Raw genomic sequence first — 22,044 nt, 5'->3', positions numbered from 1 at the left:
GCGAAATGTGGTTAAATCTAATTTCATAATGGGCCATTCACGATCGGGTCTACTGAGTCTACTCTTAACAATCAGATTCAGAATAAGGACTTAAAACGACAAAGTGGTTAAATCGAATTTCAGACATCCTGTTGGGCTCATTGGACATGTTGGAGACTATTTTCTAAACAGCCCATAATTCATAAATGAAGATTTTTTTTTTTTTTTATATAGTCAATAAAAACCCTTTACATCTGGCAAAAGCATAATGTAACTCAAAATGCAGACTTACTTGCAATTGATTCAATGAGATTGTGATTCTTGAGTAGTCTACTTTTTAGCCTGACTTAAGATACTACCAGAAAGCTAAATTACTCATCATTTTCTTACATATTCGCGTATACCCTATTACTTCCTCCGTTTCTTTTTACTTGCAACACAGCCTTGTAGCACGTGTTTTGAGGTCGGGTTTATGTAATGTAAACGGATAAATTAGTCATTATAATTTTTACAAATGATACTTCACCCGATTCTAATTTTCATGTAAAAATTATATTGATAAAATCGCTCGTTTACCCTCACTAATCATCTCCTAAAACTGCGTGCCTAAAAGGTGTGTTGCAAATAAAAGAAAACGGAGGAAGTATTAGTTAATAGAAATGGAGAATTATTAATGCAAATCAACTTCCGCGAAAGCATACAATATGAACATGTTTAGTACGAGTAGTATCTAAACTATCTTATGTTATCTTGCTGCTTATTTGACTATCTTGTTTCCCGTCAACATTAGAGAGTGTAATCGAACGAAAAAAAATACAATAAAAAAATTGTTTGCACGAAGTTAATGTTCCTAGTCAACAATAATAGATGATCCGTAAAATGTGGAATGGTACTTTTTAATTTAATATTATTACATGTATACTAGCGCTGCTTGATTACTACCATTGTATATTTAGATTTCTGATGCATAATTTGTCGCCATTTTTTATGATCAATTTAATAAACAAGTTCAATTAGATAGGTTTTACAAGTGGATCAAGCTCAGTAACAATAAAATATACGACTTGTAGGACAATAGGACTTTTACGGCACTTGATTAAGTACCTAGCAACATGACAAATAAATTGAGCCAATTTCAATCAATTATACTTTATATTAGAACTATAAACAAAAAATTATGTGATCTTGTTCACTTCATCTTAATATTACCTCCATTTCATATTATTTGTGAGACATAAATCTATTTTAGTGGATAACAAAAGGGTAAAAAGGGTAAGAGAATCTCCATCTCCTAACTTAAAGAAAGTGATTCAATGAAATACAAAGTATATATAATTCTTACCAGTTACCACTATACGTCTATACCTACAAGTTGTACTGAGTGGGGGAGATCGATCAAGAAATGTGGAATGGCTAGAGTGATGAACATTAATAATTGGTACGTATCTTCAACTCCATCCTATGGGGTACTAATTATCCTAGTGGGATCACATTGAGAAAGTCATTTATGCAATCATGCTATTCTATCTATAGGCGTAAACATTTTATTTTATAAAATCCAAAAATTCCAATTTTGGAATTTGTATTCTACTAATGTAATGGGCCGCATTGAGGTATATATAGGTAGCCTTTCCATCCTCAATAATCAAATGCCTTCTCTTTCTTAGCAGAATGATTCAGTAAAGCATATATAAAAGTGTTAAATATGAGTTCAAACTTTATAACTCAAAAACAATGCTTGTGAAGCAAATGTAGATAGAAATAAATATAGAATGAATACGTGCTACGGAGTATCCCTTATTTGGTTGGAATTGTACTTTTAATTTGTATGATACGAATGAGCTGAGGCACTTTTTTTAGAGTATACTCATTAATAACGCAATAAGTGATATATGTCAATCAAATCAAATCGAATTATTCGATCGGTTTGGACTAGAGTGACAAACCTCCTTCCCTTAATAGTTTTTTGAGTATATGAGCTTGAAATTTGTGTTTGGAATATTCTAACACATTTGTAGTTGGATAAAGAAAGCAATATTATAAAAGTACAAGTACATTAGCAAAGTAGCAAACATCGTAGCATGCAGAAGAGTTAATATTGATGATATGAAGTAACTCTGCCTATTTCCCATGCATGCAATATTAACTAAGGAAATTGGCAGGATAATCAGTCCACAAGACAAGGTGCATCACGTACATTAAATTAATTTGATTGTATCATACTATAAATAAATATAATATAATAATGGTAACTTATATTTTGTAGGAAATTAAAGTAACATATTATGGTGTATGTATAATTGCCACCTTTAATATAGAGGTTGATGGTATGAAGTACGCGTGTCTTTTGGTGATTTAAGGTAGTTTGGATTTTACAGTAAACCTATACTGCTAACTTTAATGCAATATTATTGCACATTGTATCGCATTTTCTCAATGATTTTTTGGACTTACTACCATTACTAGCCAGGTGCTCAATTCAATACTACTCTACTTGTTGGCAATTAAACTTATACTCACTACATTACAATTTCTTTTGTTTTCTTGTCATTTTGAACCTCATTTTTGGATCTAAGAACACATATATATGTAGTATTTGTGGCTGGTCAAAATTAATAAGGCTTGTTTGATGGTGTATTGCTCGATAATGGGGGACATTATTCACTGATTAATTATAATAAAGTTCATCTGACTAGTGAGTTTGTCAAGATGGCATGCATATTATGACACACTCGCTCATATATGTGTTACTCATGTATGTATATGTATTTTGGTATGTTTAATTAAGTAACACACATCATGCATGTTGACTCAAATCGATGGACGTAGTATAATTAATAGATATTCAAATCATCAATTGTCAAAGAGTTGAACTAGGTGAATTAAGAAAATGTGACTCTAGATCTAGATATTATTTATTCTACCCTCTCTTTTCCTTTTTTGATGATTTTTTTCTTATTGTTTTACTACCAACCAATATTATACAAAGTAACATAATATAAAAAACTTTTACTTGAATTTGGCTTGATCAATTAAAGAGCTAGTATATAATGTGGAGTGTGCATTCGTCCCATAATCAATAAATTTAATTGTAGTGGTCCTCAATCAATTCTAGTTCAATAGGTTGGAGCACGTACTACTTCATTAACAAGCTACCAATCTTAGCATCATTACCTGGCCTTTACAAGATTGCTTGAGTTCTTGAGTATAATTAGAAAAGGTTGAGTATGTTGTATGAAAATATATAGGGTGCAATGGTTTCTCTCATTAAAATAGCCTTTTTCGAACCAGTCAATAATTACTTTCTCTCCATCACAAGACAATAATTGTAATTTAGGTCTCTAATACTCCGTATAAAATTTTTGGTCACTTTCTTAAGTTAGCAAGTCAAATTTTATATTTTCGGCAAAAAAAATGTTATTTCTTTATATTTTTCCAAATTAACACAAAATGTTGAGCTAGATTTATAAATAAAATGTTGTAAAGGATCACTATGGTAAATTAGTAATCATAAAATGCATATCATATACTTCTCAATATTGCATATATATCACTAACTCAATTGTTTTAAACCCTTTTATAGTTTAAAGAGTTACAATGGACAATGACGACTTAAAGATGTAAACATTATCTCGAAAACTTTACAAATTAAGCAAATGGGTATCTACTAACACACGCCATCAAAATTTGAGGTTAAATTTCCATTTAAATATGGTTACCCTGGATGTGTGAAACAGAAAAAAGAAACGAGAAAGATACTTTGCCCCAAGTTGTACAAACTACAAAAAGAAGTGCTGTAGTTTGTTAGTATCTACACTTTATACTATAATCTACTAAAGCTAAGGATATAACAAGTGTCTTTAGTAGTAAGACAGTTCATTTTTTAAAGAACTTTGCAAAAGGGTTTCTTCTACTCATCAACTTTGTAAGTCAGATTAATCTATATCTATATCTATACTTTAGTATTTAAAAAGTATAACCAAGAAACTAAGAAAGACACATGTCTCCATCCATTCTATTACACTTCTCTAACCATAGTGCCACATGTTATCTTACACTATTAATTATTTATTACACCATTTTTTTTTTTTAATTCTTTCACTAAACCTATACTTCATCTCTTCATCTTCTTCTCTCCCCTTTAATTATTCAACCTTTTCCTATCCTCTCTTTAATTTTAGCACTTCCACCTTCTATTTAAGCCTCTTTTTTTTTTTTTTTAAATTAAAGTTCCAAAATTTTAATTTCTTTAATCATGTTTCCGATTACATATTATAACCTATAATGATTTACTGATATTTCCTCACTTATCTCTCAATATAATTTTATATGAATAACCCGTGCATTGCACGGGCCAGAAGGCTAGTTAGTTAATTAATTAATTAATTAACCAATTAATTAAAACTATTTCTACAAATGAAAATCAGTTTCTTCTTCCTCTTGACAGCTTATCAGCTTGTCCCATTTGATAAATTGAATTTATGGCAACTGCAAGAAAATTTATAGACTTGTTGGTTTGAGCCATTTAATACGGTCAAAGGTAGTGGGACCTTTAAAAAAAAATTTAACCATTATTCAATTGTAAATCAGTAAATGTAATCTAATAATTATGTAAAATTTTATTTGATTCGTTTAATATGTATTTTCATAATGTAAATTTTAATTTGATCTTATAATACTACTAGATAAAGCCCGTGCGATGCACGAGTCGATTTTTTTTTTTTTTTTTAAAAAAATATTTATCATATTTATGTGATTACATTTGTTTTTTTATTAGTTGTACGTAATATATCATTTTCTCCGTATTTGTTTTAAAATATTAGATAAAATTCTTAATCTCAAAAGATAGTATTTCGTATTTAATTAATGTAGCTATTAAAATCTCATTGGTCAATTATGCTTATGTAGCACTTGAATTATTTATTGGATATAACTATAATTTATAATCCTACGTGGCACGTTAACTTATCTTAGGTGGCATAATCCTATTGCAGAGTTTTAAAAATATTAATCCTATGTGGCGCTCTAATAATTTTATAAAAATAAAAATCCTACGCGGCGCTCTAAAATCTTAGGAAAAAACTCCTCTTTATATATATATATATATATATATATTAGATTTGTAGATATACACAAATACAAGTTTGTTTTTTGTATAAGAAAAAGTAGATGTAATCAATAAAAGATATAGACGGAGTATTTAAATTGAGATTTTGAGTTTCCAACGACAAACGAATATTTCATATTAGCCTATATTTAATTCATACTAAGTACATTCTAAGGTCGCATGGCACTCAGTTGAAAAGTCAAAATTTCAATGATTCACAATTTTATTTACCGACTCTTGTACAATGTACACCATATAATCATTAATCATTATGTACGGAGTAAAATAACATGTTTACCATATGTTGCTCCATGCTAACTAAGCTGACTAAAAAAAAGCCAAAAAAAATTGTACCACACTATGTATGTAAGTAGACTAATCATTATACAACTACGTGTCTACGTACTATATTTTGTAGAATTTTGTACCAAATATCTTAAAATTAGCAACTTGTCACATAATTAACTTCATTCCTTCGAATAGCCGTCACCCCTACCCCCTTTATTCTCTCAATTACTCCTCCTAATTAGTATGAGGTGAATGAAAAAGAGAAAGAAACTAGGAGAGGGGTTGAGTTTCACACGCTTTTAATTAAGGAAAATGATATACATAGCCCTTAAGTAGGGCTACATATAAGCATTAAATTTACACTTGAAAATCGTAAAAAGTTAAGAAATCATCAAAATATAAACACTAATTACACTGATTTACGCGTGTTTTTGTCATGAATTCCTAAATTTATATTAATTCCAATAATGTATTTAATGCTTATATATAGCCCTTAGGGCTACATATAGCATTACCCTTTAATTAACCTATAATGACAATTTAGGAAGAGATAATACAAGAATGTGATCCGGCCTCCTTATTCTCTACTTCATATCATTCTAAATCATTTTTGAGTTTTTGACAGATAATTAATCATCAAATTGTACGTAATATACTTTAGTTATAACATCTACAAGGGTTAGTATTTGCACTCTAAATCATATGATAAAATATCACAAAGTGAACTTTTTTAAGATTTGTGTATAATGTTTGATTTTCCAAATATCACAAAGTGAACTTAATTGTTATACTGGAAATACAATACATACATGTCCCGGAAATAAGCTAAGGTGTAGAGAATCAATCCTTGATCATAACTCTATGAACTTAATAGTTGTAGACATGAATTGAGCTTAGGAAACCCTAAAACTAGCATGTACTGTACCATGAATTAATTAATTCTTTTCCAAGACAATATGGTTAGGAAATGTGGTTAGTGACATATTAAGACTTGCTAGCCAATGTTTTGCTTGCTCTTTCTCCTTTGTGAAAAGAAAGGGTAATGGGGTTGCTCATAGCTTAGCTAAGTTAAGTAGTACTTTTAGTGATTATCGTGTTTGGTTAGAAGAGTATCCCCCTGAAATTCATGGGGCGATTTGTAATGATCTTAACTCTTTGATGACGTAATAAATGGCTAAGCTCTGTTTCGTGTCAAAAAAAAAAATATGGTTAGGAAATAAATACATACGAGTACAAGGATTATATTCTACGTAGTCTTAATTATAAGCATTAAATATAATTTTTAATTGGTACTCCGTAGCGTAGAATCGTAAATTTGGAATTTTTTGACAAAAGCATGTGTAGAACGGAGTAATTAATACTGCAGTAGCTATTTTCAATCTTTCCTTTTTCCAGCTTATTGTATACAACCTTAACGATGCATATATCATCTTCATGGATTAGAAATATAGAAACACTAGGTTAGTTCCCGTGCCATGCACAGTACTTTTTAATAATTGATTTTAAAAACATGACAAAATCAAAAAATGATAAAAATATTATTTGTTGATTTAATATTCACATTTTATTATTTAAGCCCGTAGCTTCTATTACATGGTTAAAAAATCAAGAAATTAATATATAATTTTTTTTGTAATAAACGTATATTAAGAATATTATTTTTAATTTTTTCATTACTTGTATGTTAAGAATATTATTTTTAATTTTTTTTTGCTTAACTTATTAGTTGTCAATATTTTTTTTTTTTTGGAAAGCTAAATCAAATATTCTATTGTAGTATATTTCATATGTAATTATTACTTATATGTAGAAATTTTTTTTTCCTTATATACCTTTTTTTTCAAAAAAAATAAAAAAAATTAAAAAAAAATAATAAAAAGATAAGGGACACTCCAGGAAATGACACGTGTCATTGCTGGTGTGTCTTTTAGTATATAGTATTGATTGATTGATGATAATACAGTACATACAATATAAATGTGATTTTTTAATATAATTTATGTGAATAAAATAAGCAACCTAATTCCTAACATAAACAAACTTAAACATCTAGCTAATTAAATAAAATAACCATAATCTCCTTCCTAACAGATTCCCAATAAAATTCCAATTTTACCCCTCGCCACTCCCCAATTTTTACTCATTGTTAACCATCTCCCAAAAAAGGAATATTTTTATAACTTTGTTAACTAGTAACCTCCTCCTTATATAATAAACACACTCTCTCCAAACACACACAGAAGAAAACCCCATGTCACAAAAACAGGGGAAGGATTTCATAATTCATCTCTTTTTCTCCAATTTTTCTCCTCCAAAAATATTTGTCTAATCCATTATATATAATAAAAGATTTATGATAATAAAACCAAGTTTTAATCGTTTCATCCCCAATTTACAATTTTCTTTCTAATTCGGATTTTAATTTCTGGGTTTTTATGATGAAGAACAACAATGAAGAACAAGCTAGGTCTTTGTTCGGAATCAGCTTAACAAGTAGACCTAAATGGCATCAATTCCTGATTTGCTCTTCTGGGTTTTTCTTCGGTTACCTCATCAATGGCATCTGCGAGGTTAATCATCATCTTCTTCTTCGCACATTTTTTTCCTTTTTTCTATTTTTTGGCCTGGGTTTCTTGCGAAAATCAAGAAAATTCACTTATTTTGTGAAATTTGCAAAAAACAATTATGGGATTGTTACGCTTGTTTTATGCGTTTCTGGGTTTCATAAATTATTTCTGTCAAACTTTTAGTTTGTTTTTGGCTGTATCTGTAATTTCTTAATTTGTCACAGCTTAAATCAGTACATTTTCTGAGATTTTTTACTGTATTTTTTTTTTACCCTTGTCCTGTATTTCCATTGTTATACATTCTCATGCATGCTCCCTTTTTTTCATCTTTTTCTAGTGCAATTTCTCAAATTTTACCCCTTTTTCTGTTTTTTTTGGTTGATTACAGGAATATGTATACAACAGGCTTAAATTTAGGTGAGTTTTTCTATTTATTAATCTTTTTTATTTGACGAATTCTATTTATTGATCTAATGTAGTTGCATTTGGGATTTTCTTGAGTAAAAACATTTTTTTAAAAAATGGTGGGTGATATCTTAATTGATTACAACAATAATTTAATGAATCAGGGTGATTTTTTTTTTGGGTCATACAGTATATCATTTGTGATATTCTTGGTAATTAGAAAAAAAATGGAATTTGGTGGGTGATTTTCTAATTAATTACAATAATTAATAAGCTAATTAATGGTGAAATTGGTTGCAGTTATGGTTGGTACTTCACATTTATTCAAGGGTTTGTATACTTAGCATTAATCTACATGAATGGGTTTACAACAAAACAAATGGTGAATCCATGGAAGACTTATGTCAAGCTTTCAGCAGTTTTAATGGGTTCTCATGGACTTACTAAAGGATCCTTGGCTTTTCTTAATTACCCTGCTCAAATTATGTTCAAGTCAACTAAGGTACACACTAATTACTTGTTAATTACTTCATATGAATCATATTTTATTCAAAGTTGCACCATTTTTTCTGCTAACCTTTATACACTATTGTTTCTCAATCAGTGTCGGTGTTGATTTGTCGTTTCGTTTATGAATTTGTGCTTGTTTATGTTAATTGGTGAACTAGTTGAATATAATTGGTGAACTAGTTGAACTAGGTGACATTAGTGGCATATTTATTACTTGATTTGGTTACTTGTATTCTATATATGATTTAGGTGCACCTTTTGACTTGGAAGTTGGTGTCACTTATTTCCCTTACCTCTTCATGGATACTAAAATTGCTAATAACCCAAATTAATCCTTGTAGATCAAGGTTCGTGCTTGTGTTGGCTTAGTATTCAATTTGTCTGAAAATAGCTGTAAGCTGTCATATTCTAAGTCCTTTTGGAATAATTAAACCAATGATGTGACACCTTGTTTAATTGTACTCGTACATGTGACTATCAATTTCGAACAAAGAAAGTACTTTTTTGTAACGTTATGTTAAAAATGGACATTTTGTTGATTGTGGCATAAACAGGTTTTACCGGTCATGATAATGGGTGCATTCATTCCGGGCTTGAGAAGAAAGTACCCTCCATCTGAGTATTTATCAGCATTGCTTTTGGTGGTGGGTTTGATACTTTTCACTTTAGCAGATGCTCAAACATCTCCAAATTTTAGTATGATTGGTGTTATGATGATTAGTGGTGCTCTTATTATGGACTCCTTCCTCGGAAACGTGCAAGAAGCGATCTTCACCATGAATCCTGAAACCACTCAGGTGCTGTTTACAACATCCTACATGATTCATTTTATGAGGAAAATGTGATCCGAATTCCAGATTAAACGATTGCCTAACAATCTTTTATACCTTTATGCAAAACAGATGGAGATGTTATTCTGCTCAACAGTTGTTGGTTTGCCCATGTTGATACCACCTATGATTCTGACAGGAGAGTTATTTAGAGCATGGACTTCATGTTCTCAGGTGAAACTCCTGCTTTGACAACTGAATTAGCTAGCCTTTTCGTAAAACCTTGTTCTTGTTTGTCTGATTTGCTTGACACATTTCTCTCACGTTCCTTATGCAGCATCCCTATGTGTATGCTGTGTTGATTTTTGAAGCCATGGCAACCTTTATTGGTCAAGTTTCTGTCTTATCTCTTATTGCTTTGTTTGGTGCTGCTACTACAGCTATGGTATATGCCCATTTCCTTGGCTTTTCTACTTTTAACTCGTTGTCGTCTTTTGTTAAGGAATATTATGCATTGATCCATTTTCCAACAACAAACCTAACGCTTTATATTGTTACGTATTTTAGTATAATCTCATATCATAGTAAAAATGAAATTCCCTTTGATTGATTGAATCTCAGGTGACCACAGCAAGGAAAGCAGTGACATTGCTGCTATCTTACTTGCTCTTCACCAAGCCCTTAACCGAGCAGCATGGAACAGGATTGTTGTTGATTACCATGGGAATCGTAATAAAGCTTTTGCCTGATAACAAACCCCAGAATAGAGTCCCAAAACCAACCGAAGTCAGTAAGGTGGAAAGACTATCCACAGAAGAGGAGATGAACCGATTGATCAACGAAGATGACCAAGAAAGAAGGCAGGTGGTTTGAGAGTAAATACCGTGTCTAGCACAACATTTTTAATGAGTTCGTCTGTTGTAGATTGATAGGATTCCTCCAAAAATTTAGGGAGAATGTAATTGGGTTGGTGATGCTGTGATGCGAAGTCTATAGAGATGTATTAGATCATATGCCCCCCTTTTGAATGTGTTACATATATATCAGGTGAATATATATCGTCAAATTCATAACACTGGTGATTTCAGAAGATAATAGCTAGTACAGGTTAATTAAGGATTATAGTTCGTATCTGTAATCGTTAAAATTTCATTAATTTCATTTTCTTTAACATAGTCCGAAATTCGTAATCGTTTAATTGTTGATCCTACCTAGATGGAGAAGGTTATACTAAATTACAAGTATTAACTTTAAACGTTGCTTCTTGCTTGATCTAAAAGTTAGTTCCTAAACTTTCTCCCATTAATCTTAATTATACAAAGTAATTTATTTGGGTAGTATAAATCTTAACGAAATTGACTAGGATCATTTCCCAAAATACTGTAAGATTAATATATAATTATCTATTGAAATGGAATGAATTGTATAATAATTCTCTTAAATCCGTTGAGGGTAATTAGGTATTTTGGCGAACTTGGGGATGAAGAAAGGGACAATTTTGAGTATTTTTGGGGCCGTGATATGTAAATATTGATGTGCATCTGAATGCCAAGTAAAACAAGATCCGAAGAATTTGGATTTTGGAGTAATAGTATCGTGAGCTTTAATGTTGAAATCACCTCCAAGCGTAGACCGATGTACCCCGGACAGAATATTTACTATACAATCGGTTGTACTTTAATCAAGATTAGTTTTTTTAACGAGTCTAAACTAGAAGATGAGAAGTTAAATCAGCAAAACATTAGAACGAAGTAAGGATAGACTAGAGATTTAAGTATGCAAGCAAACTCATCGTGGGTCATGCAAGCCACACTTTGGAAGCAACCAACATGCTAAGGTATAAACCCAAAATTCTCTTAGGATAGGCCTCACAATAATTTTATTATAGGCCGAGGTTACTTGTACAATGATACGAAGTATGAAGTAATAGCTACAGAGCGAGTATTACTAAGTATAGATTGAAAAATAACGAAGTAAAATGTTTATTGGTCCGAATCTTATGGGTTATCAAATCACTAATTAGTAGATTACTTAAAACTTTCAAATTGGAATTGTCAACTAAATACCAACTATTCTTACCCTTAGCTCTATATTTCAAATTGTTTCGCATCTACCCCTTTCACCACCACCACCACCGAGGAAATACAAGTCAATCAGGCTGATTTACAATTTGTGCAAATCAGGGGTCAATTTCGTCTTTTCAGTCATATTAGTAAGGGTAGTTTGGTCAGCTTGTGCAAACGTTGATTTCATTACCGTTACCACAAATCCACCTCACTCTCTCTCTCTCTCACTCTTACTCCCTGCAAATCCACTCCACTCCCTACAAATCCACCTCCTCCTCCTTCCATTAAAATCAATCAACGAACACTCCAACAACAACCCAAAAAATTAAATAAAAATGCGAATGGGATTAATTAGTCACTCAAAACCCAGAATTTCAGCTTCCAATCCTAACAAGTAACAACCACCATGAAAGCTTGATTAACCTCATCATCATCATCATCATCATCATCATCATCTTCATTCTCACTCCCTCCATTACCACCATTACCCCCTCAATTCAACCTCCATTTCTATGGAACTCAAGCTCCAAAATCCATCACCCAATTCTGAAATTCCGCAAAAACCCACCTTATATGGCAGTTTAAAATGTTGCCACAAATGAAAGGCTTTCCGGAAAGGGTTGATATGGCCCTAATTTACACTCTATTCAAGTAGGGTGTCTTTTGGTTTCGCCGCGAAGCGGCCATTGTTGGGAAGAAGAGGACGACGGGAAGAACTGAAGAAGAGGACGAAGATCTCAGGCTTTCTAGGTTCGTTCGGCGCAAAGCGCAAAGATGGTGGTGGCTGTGATGGGTTTCGGATGGTGGTCGGAGTGATGGTGTTGCGGGTGGAAGAATCAGGAAGATTGGAGAAGATGTTAATAAAATTAAAAAAAAAAAAGAAATAGACGTTAGAGTTACTAACGTCTTCAAAACCAAATAGTAGTATAAAATTAATTTATTTGGCAAGGGGGGCCCACAAAAAGCAACTGATTGACGAAATTCATCAATCAGGCTGATTGCCTGGGTCTGCCTCACCACCACCACCCTTTAATAGGAGTTCATATTTCATAACATTGTTCACTAGATAAAATAAAATTAAGGGATAACCAAAGTTTCTTGAATTTTTTCCCTGTTCTTTTTTATTGCAATAGTCAAATTAAACATAACAATGGATTTGATTATTTCTAAAATTGCTATGTTTTAGATCCGAAACTATTATAGTGGATACAATTTTATAGTAGCCATTAAAAAGTCTTCCGAGTATACATAGGTAGAAATTAGAATAAACAACAATAGGGCTACACGTATAAGCACCTCATTCTAGTTTGCATGCGTGGTGACACCTATACATACATTTCATCACTTTTCCTCCATTATAAAACTAACCATACTAGATTCCAAAAGCGGCAACCATTTTCTAGCAAAGTAAAAAAATTAAAAACAATTACAAAACCAAAAAAAAACCAGTAAAAATTTTCCAGAAATAAAAATGTCTGGAAAAAACAACAATAGTACTTACACTAGTATTGACAAAACCAACCTCTTAAGCCCAGAAATTGACGAAGAAAACCCAATGTTTAGGAGAAGAAGATCCGATGAAGATGATGCTGAAATGGCCCAAAATGAAGATAGGCCCAAGCCCAAAGGCCCAGCATGGAAGGGGGATAGTGCTAAAAGTGTTGTTTATGGAGGGTTAGATGCTATAATCACCTGTTTTTCACTTATCTCGTCGATATCTAGTGGTGGCAGTATGTCATCCATCGATGTTTTGGTGTTGGGATTCGCGAATCTAGTGGCTGATGGGATTTCTATGGGGTTTGGGGATTATTTGAGTAGTTCTACTGAGAAGGAGATGGCTTCTAAAGAAAGAGATGTAACACAATGGGAGGTTGATAATCATGGTTTGTCACAAATTACGAATTTGGTTAACCGGTACCAAGAGCTTGGTATGGATCCTCATGATGCTAACACGGTAATCTACCAATTATCTTCTTTTCGTTGCGTTTTAGTTGTCTAACTGTTAAACAATTGGTGTAACCCTTTAATAAAATGAGCTAATATGATGACATTGGCCTTGTTTGGCAAATTGCTGTTGGCGGTTGGCTGGTTCACTTGGCTTGTTTGATCAGCTGGAATGTTTGGCTGTTTATAATGGCTTTTGAAATTGGCTGTTTAAGCTGGTTGTTTATAAAAGTGTTTTGTAAATTAATTGTTGGTTGTTGGCTGTTTATTAGATAATTTGTGGGCCAAAAGCCAAAAGCCAACAAAAAAGCTACTCAAAGCAACTTTTTCATTTTGCCTTAAAAGACAACTTTTTTGCTGACTAAAAAGCCAATTACCAAACACATTTTTTGGCTGTTTGACCACCTAAAAAAGCCAAAAGCTAATCAAAAAGCCATTAAAAAGCCAATTACCAGACATGGCCATTGTGATGTGTTTTCATTTTTCCTACCTTTTGTATAGTAAGGGTATTTTGGTCATTTATTATGAAATCGACATATGTTAAAAGTTTGACTGTATTTCACAGGTGGTAGAAATATTTTCGAAGTATAAAAATATAATGGTGGATGAGAAAATGATGGGTCAAAAGGGGATAATGCCACCAGACCAAGAGGAGAAGCCATGGAAGAGTGGGTTAGTCACCTTCACATCCTTCCTACTCTTTGGGTGTGCACCACTTTTATCATTTATCATCCTCATTCCTTTCACCAACAACGATACCATCAAGTTTATTGGCGCTTGCATACTGTCCGTCCTCGCCCTCACTCTTCTTGGACTCGCAAAGGCAAAGATCTCTGGTGGAAGTTATACTCTCTCGGCTCTCATGACTGTTTCTAATGGTGTCATTGCTGCTGCTGTTGCTTATGCAATTGGATGGAGTCTTAGAAATCTTGCTGGCTTAGAAGAGCCTTAGTTATAGAGTGCACTCGTTAAAGCTGTGCTCAAATTTTTTTTGTACCTGTATTATATTATGAGGGGTCAAGAAGTGTATTGGCTAGCCTTTTGATTTTTGAAAATTGCACTACAAAGTTTCAATCTTGATTCTTATGTTGTGAGATGAAGTTATTTGTGCTTCTTATTATACGTTCTGAATAGTACAATTGTGGTGTTACTTAAGAAAAATCGACTGATGGTATAATTGTAGTGACGCGGTTGGTAAGACATAAACAAAAAAAAAATGTACAAACATGAAGCTCTTCGGATATGAATTCCAGAATTCAAGTGTAAGATTGCAAGTCACTAATCTTATTGAGCTATATAATAAACTTTCCATGACATAATTTTGGTTGCAAATGAAAAAAATGATCCTAAATCAAATAGGCATTAAACATTATGAAGGGGTATTGAACTATCAGCTAATTTATACCTCTATGCAAAATTGGATAATATAGAACATAAAGAATTCATGCTGTTGATTTGTGTGGGATAGTCATAGAGAAGGTCTAGCACTCTTCCTTCAAGCATAATTGCAAAGCATGCTCGGCCTCACGTAGGAACAGTCTGGTTAGTTGCTTTTGTCCTCGTCGATAGACTATACTCGCCCACCTGTTTTTGCTCATCGTCTCATCAGTGCTAGACTCGGCTTTGTTCTCACTGCAAATGCCAAAAATAGCAGAAATATTGAACCATATATTCCAGAAGAACATTTCAGATTCAGGAGATGCATCTTTAAGAACCTAATAGAGCATCTAACAGATGAAATCCAGAACTACTTTCTCAATAGTAATGCATTTTTATTCATTATGCGTTCTAGTTTATATAGTTTCAATTTAAGTTCACAACAGAATTACGAAAAAGCATAGAGTTATACTTTGTGGAGAAAGCAGGACCATCCCTGACACGAGTCTTCTCAAGTAGTTTGGAGTCGGATTCTTCTGTACCCGAGCCCTCTTCAAGATTCATCAACCTAGCACAATCAGATTTCCAGTTAGCACATTAGACAATGCAATTTATATCTTCTCAGTGTCCTCACAGCTTTGCGTCAGAATTTAAATGATTTTTGTGAGAGAAATATAATTTCATGAATTTATACAAAACAGCTCTCAGAATAGCATAGAGGGCCAGGGAAACTCACTTCGTAGTCAGCAGATCAACAAGAAGTTGCAAAGCCCCTGAATCCCCGCAAGCTTCCCATACAGCTGCTCGAACTTCAGCCTCTGATGGCTCCCTCTCCCCTTCACTTCCAACAAGCTATATAGCAATTAGCAAATAAGATTTTTACTGGTGATACTCCAATATATATAGTTTAAGGAACCAAAAATTATCACTTTGACTAGATATAACATTCAAGAAAAGTAGAAAAAGCTGCAGAATTTCTATAAGGAATACCCTTGTTATCAACTGAGATCCTTTAGCTAGTTAAGTAGCATTACAGACTAGAGACCACCTATACTGTTTTCACGAGACAGGTCATAGGCAGGGTTTTATATTCTAAAATCTCATAATGATAGATGTCAAAAGCATGTGTGTGTGTGAGTACGGGCACGTATACACATAGGAGCAACAGCAAAATGATGCTTGCAAACACTCAAATAATGAGTTATTAACTGACAGATAAGATCTGAAGAAAACCAGAAAAGAGAGCTCAATCATTTTAGTCATTGTCAGGATTACAGATAAGACCTGAGGGCCTCATCACACAAGCAGAAGAGTACATCAGCAATGCCAATAGAAATGAAATGCAGAATATTTTTATTCTAGTGAAATATTGATTCACAAACCAGGAATGTTCAAGAAAAGTGGTTGCAATACTGCACCTCTTCAAGCAAGGATTGAACAATGAAAAGCTCGTTCTCTTGCATTGCTACAGTCCGCAAGGAAGTCAAAAAATCCTCAGGGAAAACAAGTTGATTCACATATGAAGGGGTCTTCCGCTGGCCACTCCAACTATAATGCGGGCCCTTATCCTTGGCACATTCCTGAATGTTCTTGCTTTCTGAGGATGAGCATGGGAAAAAACCTTGATCCAGCAAGTTTTTAGGTAGCAGACATCTTAATTCAGCTTTCTGTGAGATTAAAGCATTATTAGTTATAGCACAGAGACATCAGTTAACAAAATATGTGAGAAGAAACATCCAAATCCATGCATCCCAAAAAAATAAAAAAACAAAAGGCAGCTTGAAGAAGCACAGCCATCAGACCTGTACTTGGAGAAGTTGTGTTTTCGAGTCTGCAAATGGATCATTTTGAAGTGCACCTGCTGGATAATGCACCTGCATGCACATTCAATTTCATCACTATGCTAAAATCATGATCAACTTACAGGTGCAACTAAGCCTAACATAGCTGACAAATTGTTTATGAAGTTGCATACAAAATGTGTTCAGTAAATAAATGCATCCAAAGAAGTTTAACGTAGCTATGAGATAACAGCAAGAATGTAACATCAGTGACTTACATAGCAAGAGAGAATGTCAGAAAAGAATATTACCATCAGATAATCATCTGGATTGTCTTCAATTACAAATCCATAGAGATAAAGCAGCTCCTGCACACTACTTCAATAAGCATAAATGCAGAACAAATCACATGGAGTTCCTGTTTATTTTCCAAACTTTTGGGTGGGATGAGGTGGGGAGGGGGGGGGGGGGGGGGTGGTGGCGGCGGCGGCATGGTGTGCTATTACTTCTCCCTTTTTGCTACCAGTGTGCAAGACTCGAACTCTATAGTGCATCATTGACAAGATAGTACATAGATAAGATCATAAGAAGTACCTCATTTCCTTTGTTACCATAGCTGATGGTTATCTCTTTCTCATTTTCAGAATTTACTTAGCATGCGAATAGGAAATGGAGCAAACATCAGATATACAAACTAACAAAGAGTGAAAAAAGCATAATCAAGATATTTTACAACCACAATGAACAAACATTACGTTTTGATATTTTGTAGATAGTAATTAATTATGAATATCAACATAATTTCAGGGAAAAAGAATTCTACCAGACAGAAGAAACATTGAGAGGGGCACTCCAGAGGTAGTCCCAGCGCTATCAACTTCCCACGTTGCTGCAGGTTTTATAGCTGAATGACAAAATCTCAAGTTAGCTGTAGATGCAAATCTTGCAATCAAGCCCATCAATTTCTGAACTATCCTATTTAAAGATCTATGTTACGAGCTAAATTATCAAGCCATTACATGCAGAGTTGTTTCAAGATTCTCTAATTAGGTTGACCTTCTAACTCTTAAGATCTTAAACCATCAGATGTGAGACATAAAACCATTCTCGCTCCTTCCATCCACTACACAAGCAGCCCGACAATTCCTGTAGTTTCTGTCCAATACCTCTACTGTACATCTTAGGTTAATAGCAGACAGAGAGAAGTCAGAAAAGCTTAGTTGAATATTCGAGGCATTACATTAATAGAAGTACTAGTCATTAATCAGAGAATCTGAGAGATTAGTGAAGCTTCCTGAAATGAGAAACGCCAAGTTAGCAACAACAAATTTACACACAAGTTGATTTGCGCAGATTTTATTTTTATTTTTTTATTTATTTTTTATCCATCCTAGCAAGAGATTCCATCACATAATACAGGGTATAATCACAAGGAGAATGCACAATGGACTTATAACTCTGTTATTAATTATAATTGCAGTAACTGCCTAAACTGGATGCTTGGACAGATCAACTAGGGCAATCTAACGTTCAGCAGTTAATGGCTAAGTACACACAATGATTAGGATGACACAGTAACTACACAAGATCACATACTAGATACTACCAGTTAGCAACTATCTCTGAAGATATTGTGAAGGTAGACATGAAACAAAAAGACAGCATATTGAGAAAGTAAGAGCAATAGAAGAAGTTAAGAGTAAGATTGCGTAAGAAAGAGGACTGAGAATAACTACCATGGTTGCAGAAGTCGATTCCTGGAACAAGACCCTCAATGCACAGAGTCTCTCCTTCCATAGAGGCTATATTTACCCCATTAGAAATACTATTAGATGCAGGAATCTCGGATCCTACAAAAATTAATCATACAAAACTACAACTTCAGCAGAAATAATTCCCCATCAAATGACAGATCAACTGACAAATATTTAAGCTGCAGATTTTTATAAATTTTTTTTTTTTTTTTTTTTTCTTTGGGACAATTTGTTAATTAGCAGATTTCTTGAACATGGCAAGTAAGAGGTACGCTATCATTAAGATGAAAAGGTACCCCTGCCCAAGCCTCCTGTCTGATTAGTTAACCAAGGTGAGATTACATGAACTTTTGGAACCACGGCTGAATTGGAGTAAGTGATGACTGGTCCCTACATTACCTTCAGGAAATATGTAAGTTCGAGGAACAGGAATGTTCAAAGCACGAGTCCAGAAGACAGAATTAGCCCTGCATGTGTAAATCATGCATATTATGAACTACCTATTCGACGACCAGCTTAAATATTCAAACCGTCTATTGGAAAAACTAAACATCATATATCAGAAAAAATGACTACTTAACAAGCAAGCTAAAGTCAAACCTAAGAGTTAAAGAGTACACTCCCCCATCCCTAAATTAACTTTAAACTTACTTTTCACAGGTCTCCAAAACCAATTTATGACCATTATTATGCACAGGTTATTTCCATATTTGTACATTAAAATTACACATTGAAACAAATTAAACCAGATTCTACATGATAATATATAATAATATTAGTATTTTTTTTTTAAAAAAAAGGATGTCAGTGTTGCAAAAATTTGACGGAGGAGTACAGCAAGTTCAGGAGTAAAAAGAATACATAGTTGCGTACCATAGAAAGTCTTCAAAAGCCACCTCTCTGAAAAAAAAGACAGGAGATAACATGTGAGTAGCTATAAAAATGGTAAACACTATGATGACGAACACCCATAATCATTAATAGACATGAAGGCAAAGTAAATTTTACAAAATTCACATGCTCTAATAGTCTAATTCCTATCCAATCCTTACAAAAGCTATGTTGATAGCCATTAAGTTGCAAACAAGAAGTCAGCATAGTGATTAGATATAGCCAAAGTTAATACTACCTCTGTTTCATATTAATTGCAACAAAGGGTATAATTTGTAAGACATAAAAAATTTGTTCGCTGCAATTAATAGGTAATGAAGGTAGTAGAAATAACATCATAAAGCCTATTGTCAGAAAAATTCGGGGTTTGGCAAACTGTATTAACAGATTTTGTTCTCATTTCTGCACACAATTTTATTGATCTGCAGATGCAGAATAATGTGCATTTCATTGTATTACAGCGAACAGGATGTATCTCTAGATTTATTAGGAGACAGAATAAGAGGGATTGAGCAAGTGATACAATGTCAACCAATTCTTATGTAGAGCAAAGATTACCACCCCAATACCTCATGAATTTACTAGAAAAACTATAGACAATATCCTCATTTTTCTATCACAATGTGAGATGTATTATAAACTTTAACAAACCCACAGCCACTTTTACTTCTGAACAAAGAATAAGCCAAAAAAAAGTGTCGTACTTTTTTTTGGAAAATTAAATGGCATGCATGACAATTCTTGTGCAAAAGGGGTCTCCTAAAACTATAGGAACATTCCATTATCATGTTTGCTAATTCATTCTTTTCATTGTTGTCCATATACAACAATACCTACAGTTATGCAAGGTATGCCTAATGCAGAAATTATTAGATTACTAGCAAATATACAACAGGTCCGACTCTCCAAGATCATGGAGCCTGTTCATAAGTCGAATATCTTTTGTATCTCTCAAACATGTAATAAACAGACATACCAACCTTTCTGATTCTCCATCCAAAAATAGAAGTCTCGGTACCAGATTCTTGACCTTGTCCTCAAACTTAGCCAGCAAACTCTTCTTCTGCAGTGCATCTCTTTAGTTTAAATGCCAAAAGAGGTGAAGCTAAGGTAATACATATAAGGAGGTTCATTCAATGTTCACATACATAGGATGTTCATTTAAACTGAAGGACAATGATATACGACCATAATTACGAGGTTTCAGCATATATGATATTATTTCAGCATATATACATATACACACCCCAAAAACAACCAGCCAAATGTGCTTACTTGTGATATGGTGGCCTGATAAAGAGCAGTTCCTTCCAACTCCCGAAACTCATCATAAGTAAACCAATGTGGACTTCCAAAGGAACTTGGAATCATATCAAGATACCTGCAACGACGAGCCCTAACAGTCAACCTAAGGAACCATGTTAACCAAGGACCAATAACACCTATAACATCAATGCCTAAACATACGGTTTCCATGTCGAATTAGTACCACGGAGACGTTCAACAGTCAAGAACAATATCATCAAAAACCTATCATCCACTTCACCTTCCTCATACATTGCTCTACATGGTGGTCCCAATAAAGGGTCATCCAAAACCCTCGAAGGGGTTATTGCCAAATTAAGTGGCACAACCAAAAAAACCCCTGATGACATATTTCCAAGCAAACCAAGAACAACATAAATTAAGCAATCAAATTATGTCATATAAACCAAAACTAATCATCAAGCTGTCACCTTTTAACCAAGAATATAAAATCACCCAGATAAAAATTGGTTCAAACTTAGGAAAATACAATTGCAAACTAACCATCAGAAGCAGTAGTAGTTGAAAATAGACCAAACCCTTTACTGGAATCACAGTATTTGATGTTGCAACCTCGAAACTCCACTCCATTTACCTTAATTTTTTTGGGGGGAAATTGGTGTTAGTTTGTCTCAACTACAATCAAAATGATGAAATTGACATGTTAAAATTGGGAGAGAAGTAAAGAGAGGATTAACCTGAAGCCATTGGAGAAATAATTCAAGCTTAATCTCTTCTTCTTGGTTCGCCATTTTCGAATTGACTCCTGAAATACGAATTAAACAGAACTTGACAGAGAATTTGATTTGACCACTTACAGAGAATATTAACTTACAGAGTTACAGAGTATACTAGAAATAGAAGGATTTTTTTACCGTACTTGATAATTACATTATTCCTTTTTTTTTGCATAATTTCTATTCAGTTCAATTTTGGTCATTATTAATAATTTCCGCCTACTTGTTTAATATCTAACCGATATCTTATAAGTTGAATATCACAATTTTAAATATTATCTAATGGCAATCATATAAAACCGACATCCTATAAGTTGAATATCACAATTTTAATGGATGAACAATTAGGTTAAATTGTTAAACCCTAAATCAGTGATTTTTTTTTTTTTAACCTACTAACTAACAAACTGAGGTGAAGTCACCCCAATTATGTCCTCCTATAGAAGCTTTATCAAGATAAGTTACCCTCTCTTGAAGGACAACACCTAAATTAGCCAATCTATCAGCTGCCTTTTTACCTTTTCTATAGCAGTGATACAACTTCTTTTCTTAAATCAAATCTC

At 33.3% G+C, this 22,044-nt stretch overlaps 3 protein-coding genes across 3 annotated transcripts; 2 read left to right on the top strand and 1 right to left on the bottom strand.

The window, feature by feature from the left end:
- Window positions 1-7,607: 7,607 nt before the first annotated feature.
- On the top strand, window positions 7,608-10,775 carry LOC145614805 (UDP-galactose/UDP-glucose transporter 4-like). Its single transcript, XM_081669870.1, has 7 exons — window positions 7,608-7,944; window positions 8,330-8,358; window positions 8,647-8,848; window positions 9,411-9,653; window positions 9,759-9,860; window positions 9,964-10,071; window positions 10,248-10,775. The coding sequence occupies exons 1-7, from the start codon at window positions 7,810-7,812 to the stop codon at window positions 10,497-10,499; spliced, it is 1,071 nt and encodes a 356-aa protein (XP_081525996.1). The 5' UTR covers window positions 7,608-7,809; the 3' UTR covers window positions 10,500-10,775.
- Window positions 10,776-13,163: 2,388 nt separating this feature from the next.
- On the top strand, window positions 13,164-14,618 carry LOC145615630 (uncharacterized). The gene is made up of 2 exons (XM_081670699.1): window positions 13,164-13,646; window positions 14,202-14,618. Exons 1-2 carry the CDS (start codon window positions 13,164-13,166, stop codon window positions 14,586-14,588), a joined length of 870 nt encoding a protein of 289 aa, XP_081526825.1. The 3' UTR covers window positions 14,589-14,618.
- A 235-nt stretch (window positions 14,619-14,853) lies between these two features.
- LOC145613457 (fructose-bisphosphate aldolase-lysine N-methyltransferase, chloroplastic-like) lies at window positions 14,854-21,559 on the bottom strand. Its single transcript, XM_081668562.1, has 16 exons — window positions 21,443-21,559; window positions 21,249-21,339; window positions 20,907-21,084; window positions 20,715-20,820; window positions 20,420-20,502; window positions 19,422-19,448; window positions 18,948-19,015; window positions 18,531-18,644; window positions 17,618-17,698; window positions 17,389-17,444; window positions 17,106-17,162; window positions 16,816-16,887; window positions 16,432-16,680; window positions 15,750-15,865; window positions 15,486-15,581; window positions 14,854-15,268 (listed from the first exon to the last, which is right to left on the bottom strand). The coding sequence occupies exons 1-16, from the start codon at window positions 21,494-21,496 to the stop codon at window positions 15,118-15,120; spliced, it is 1,599 nt and encodes a 532-aa protein (XP_081524688.1). The 5' UTR covers window positions 21,497-21,559; the 3' UTR covers window positions 14,854-15,117.
- Window positions 21,560-22,044: the final 485 nt, after the last annotated feature.

Source organism: Chenopodium album, chromosome 25 (genome assembly GCF_948465745.1).
Source record: "Chenopodium album chromosome 25, dcCheAlbu1.1, whole genome shotgun sequence".
NCBI lineage: Eukaryota > Viridiplantae > Streptophyta > Magnoliopsida > Caryophyllales > Amaranthaceae > Chenopodium > Chenopodium album.
Note: the sequence above shows the minus strand (reverse complement) of the source record. Positions and strands in the feature narration are given on the sequence as shown.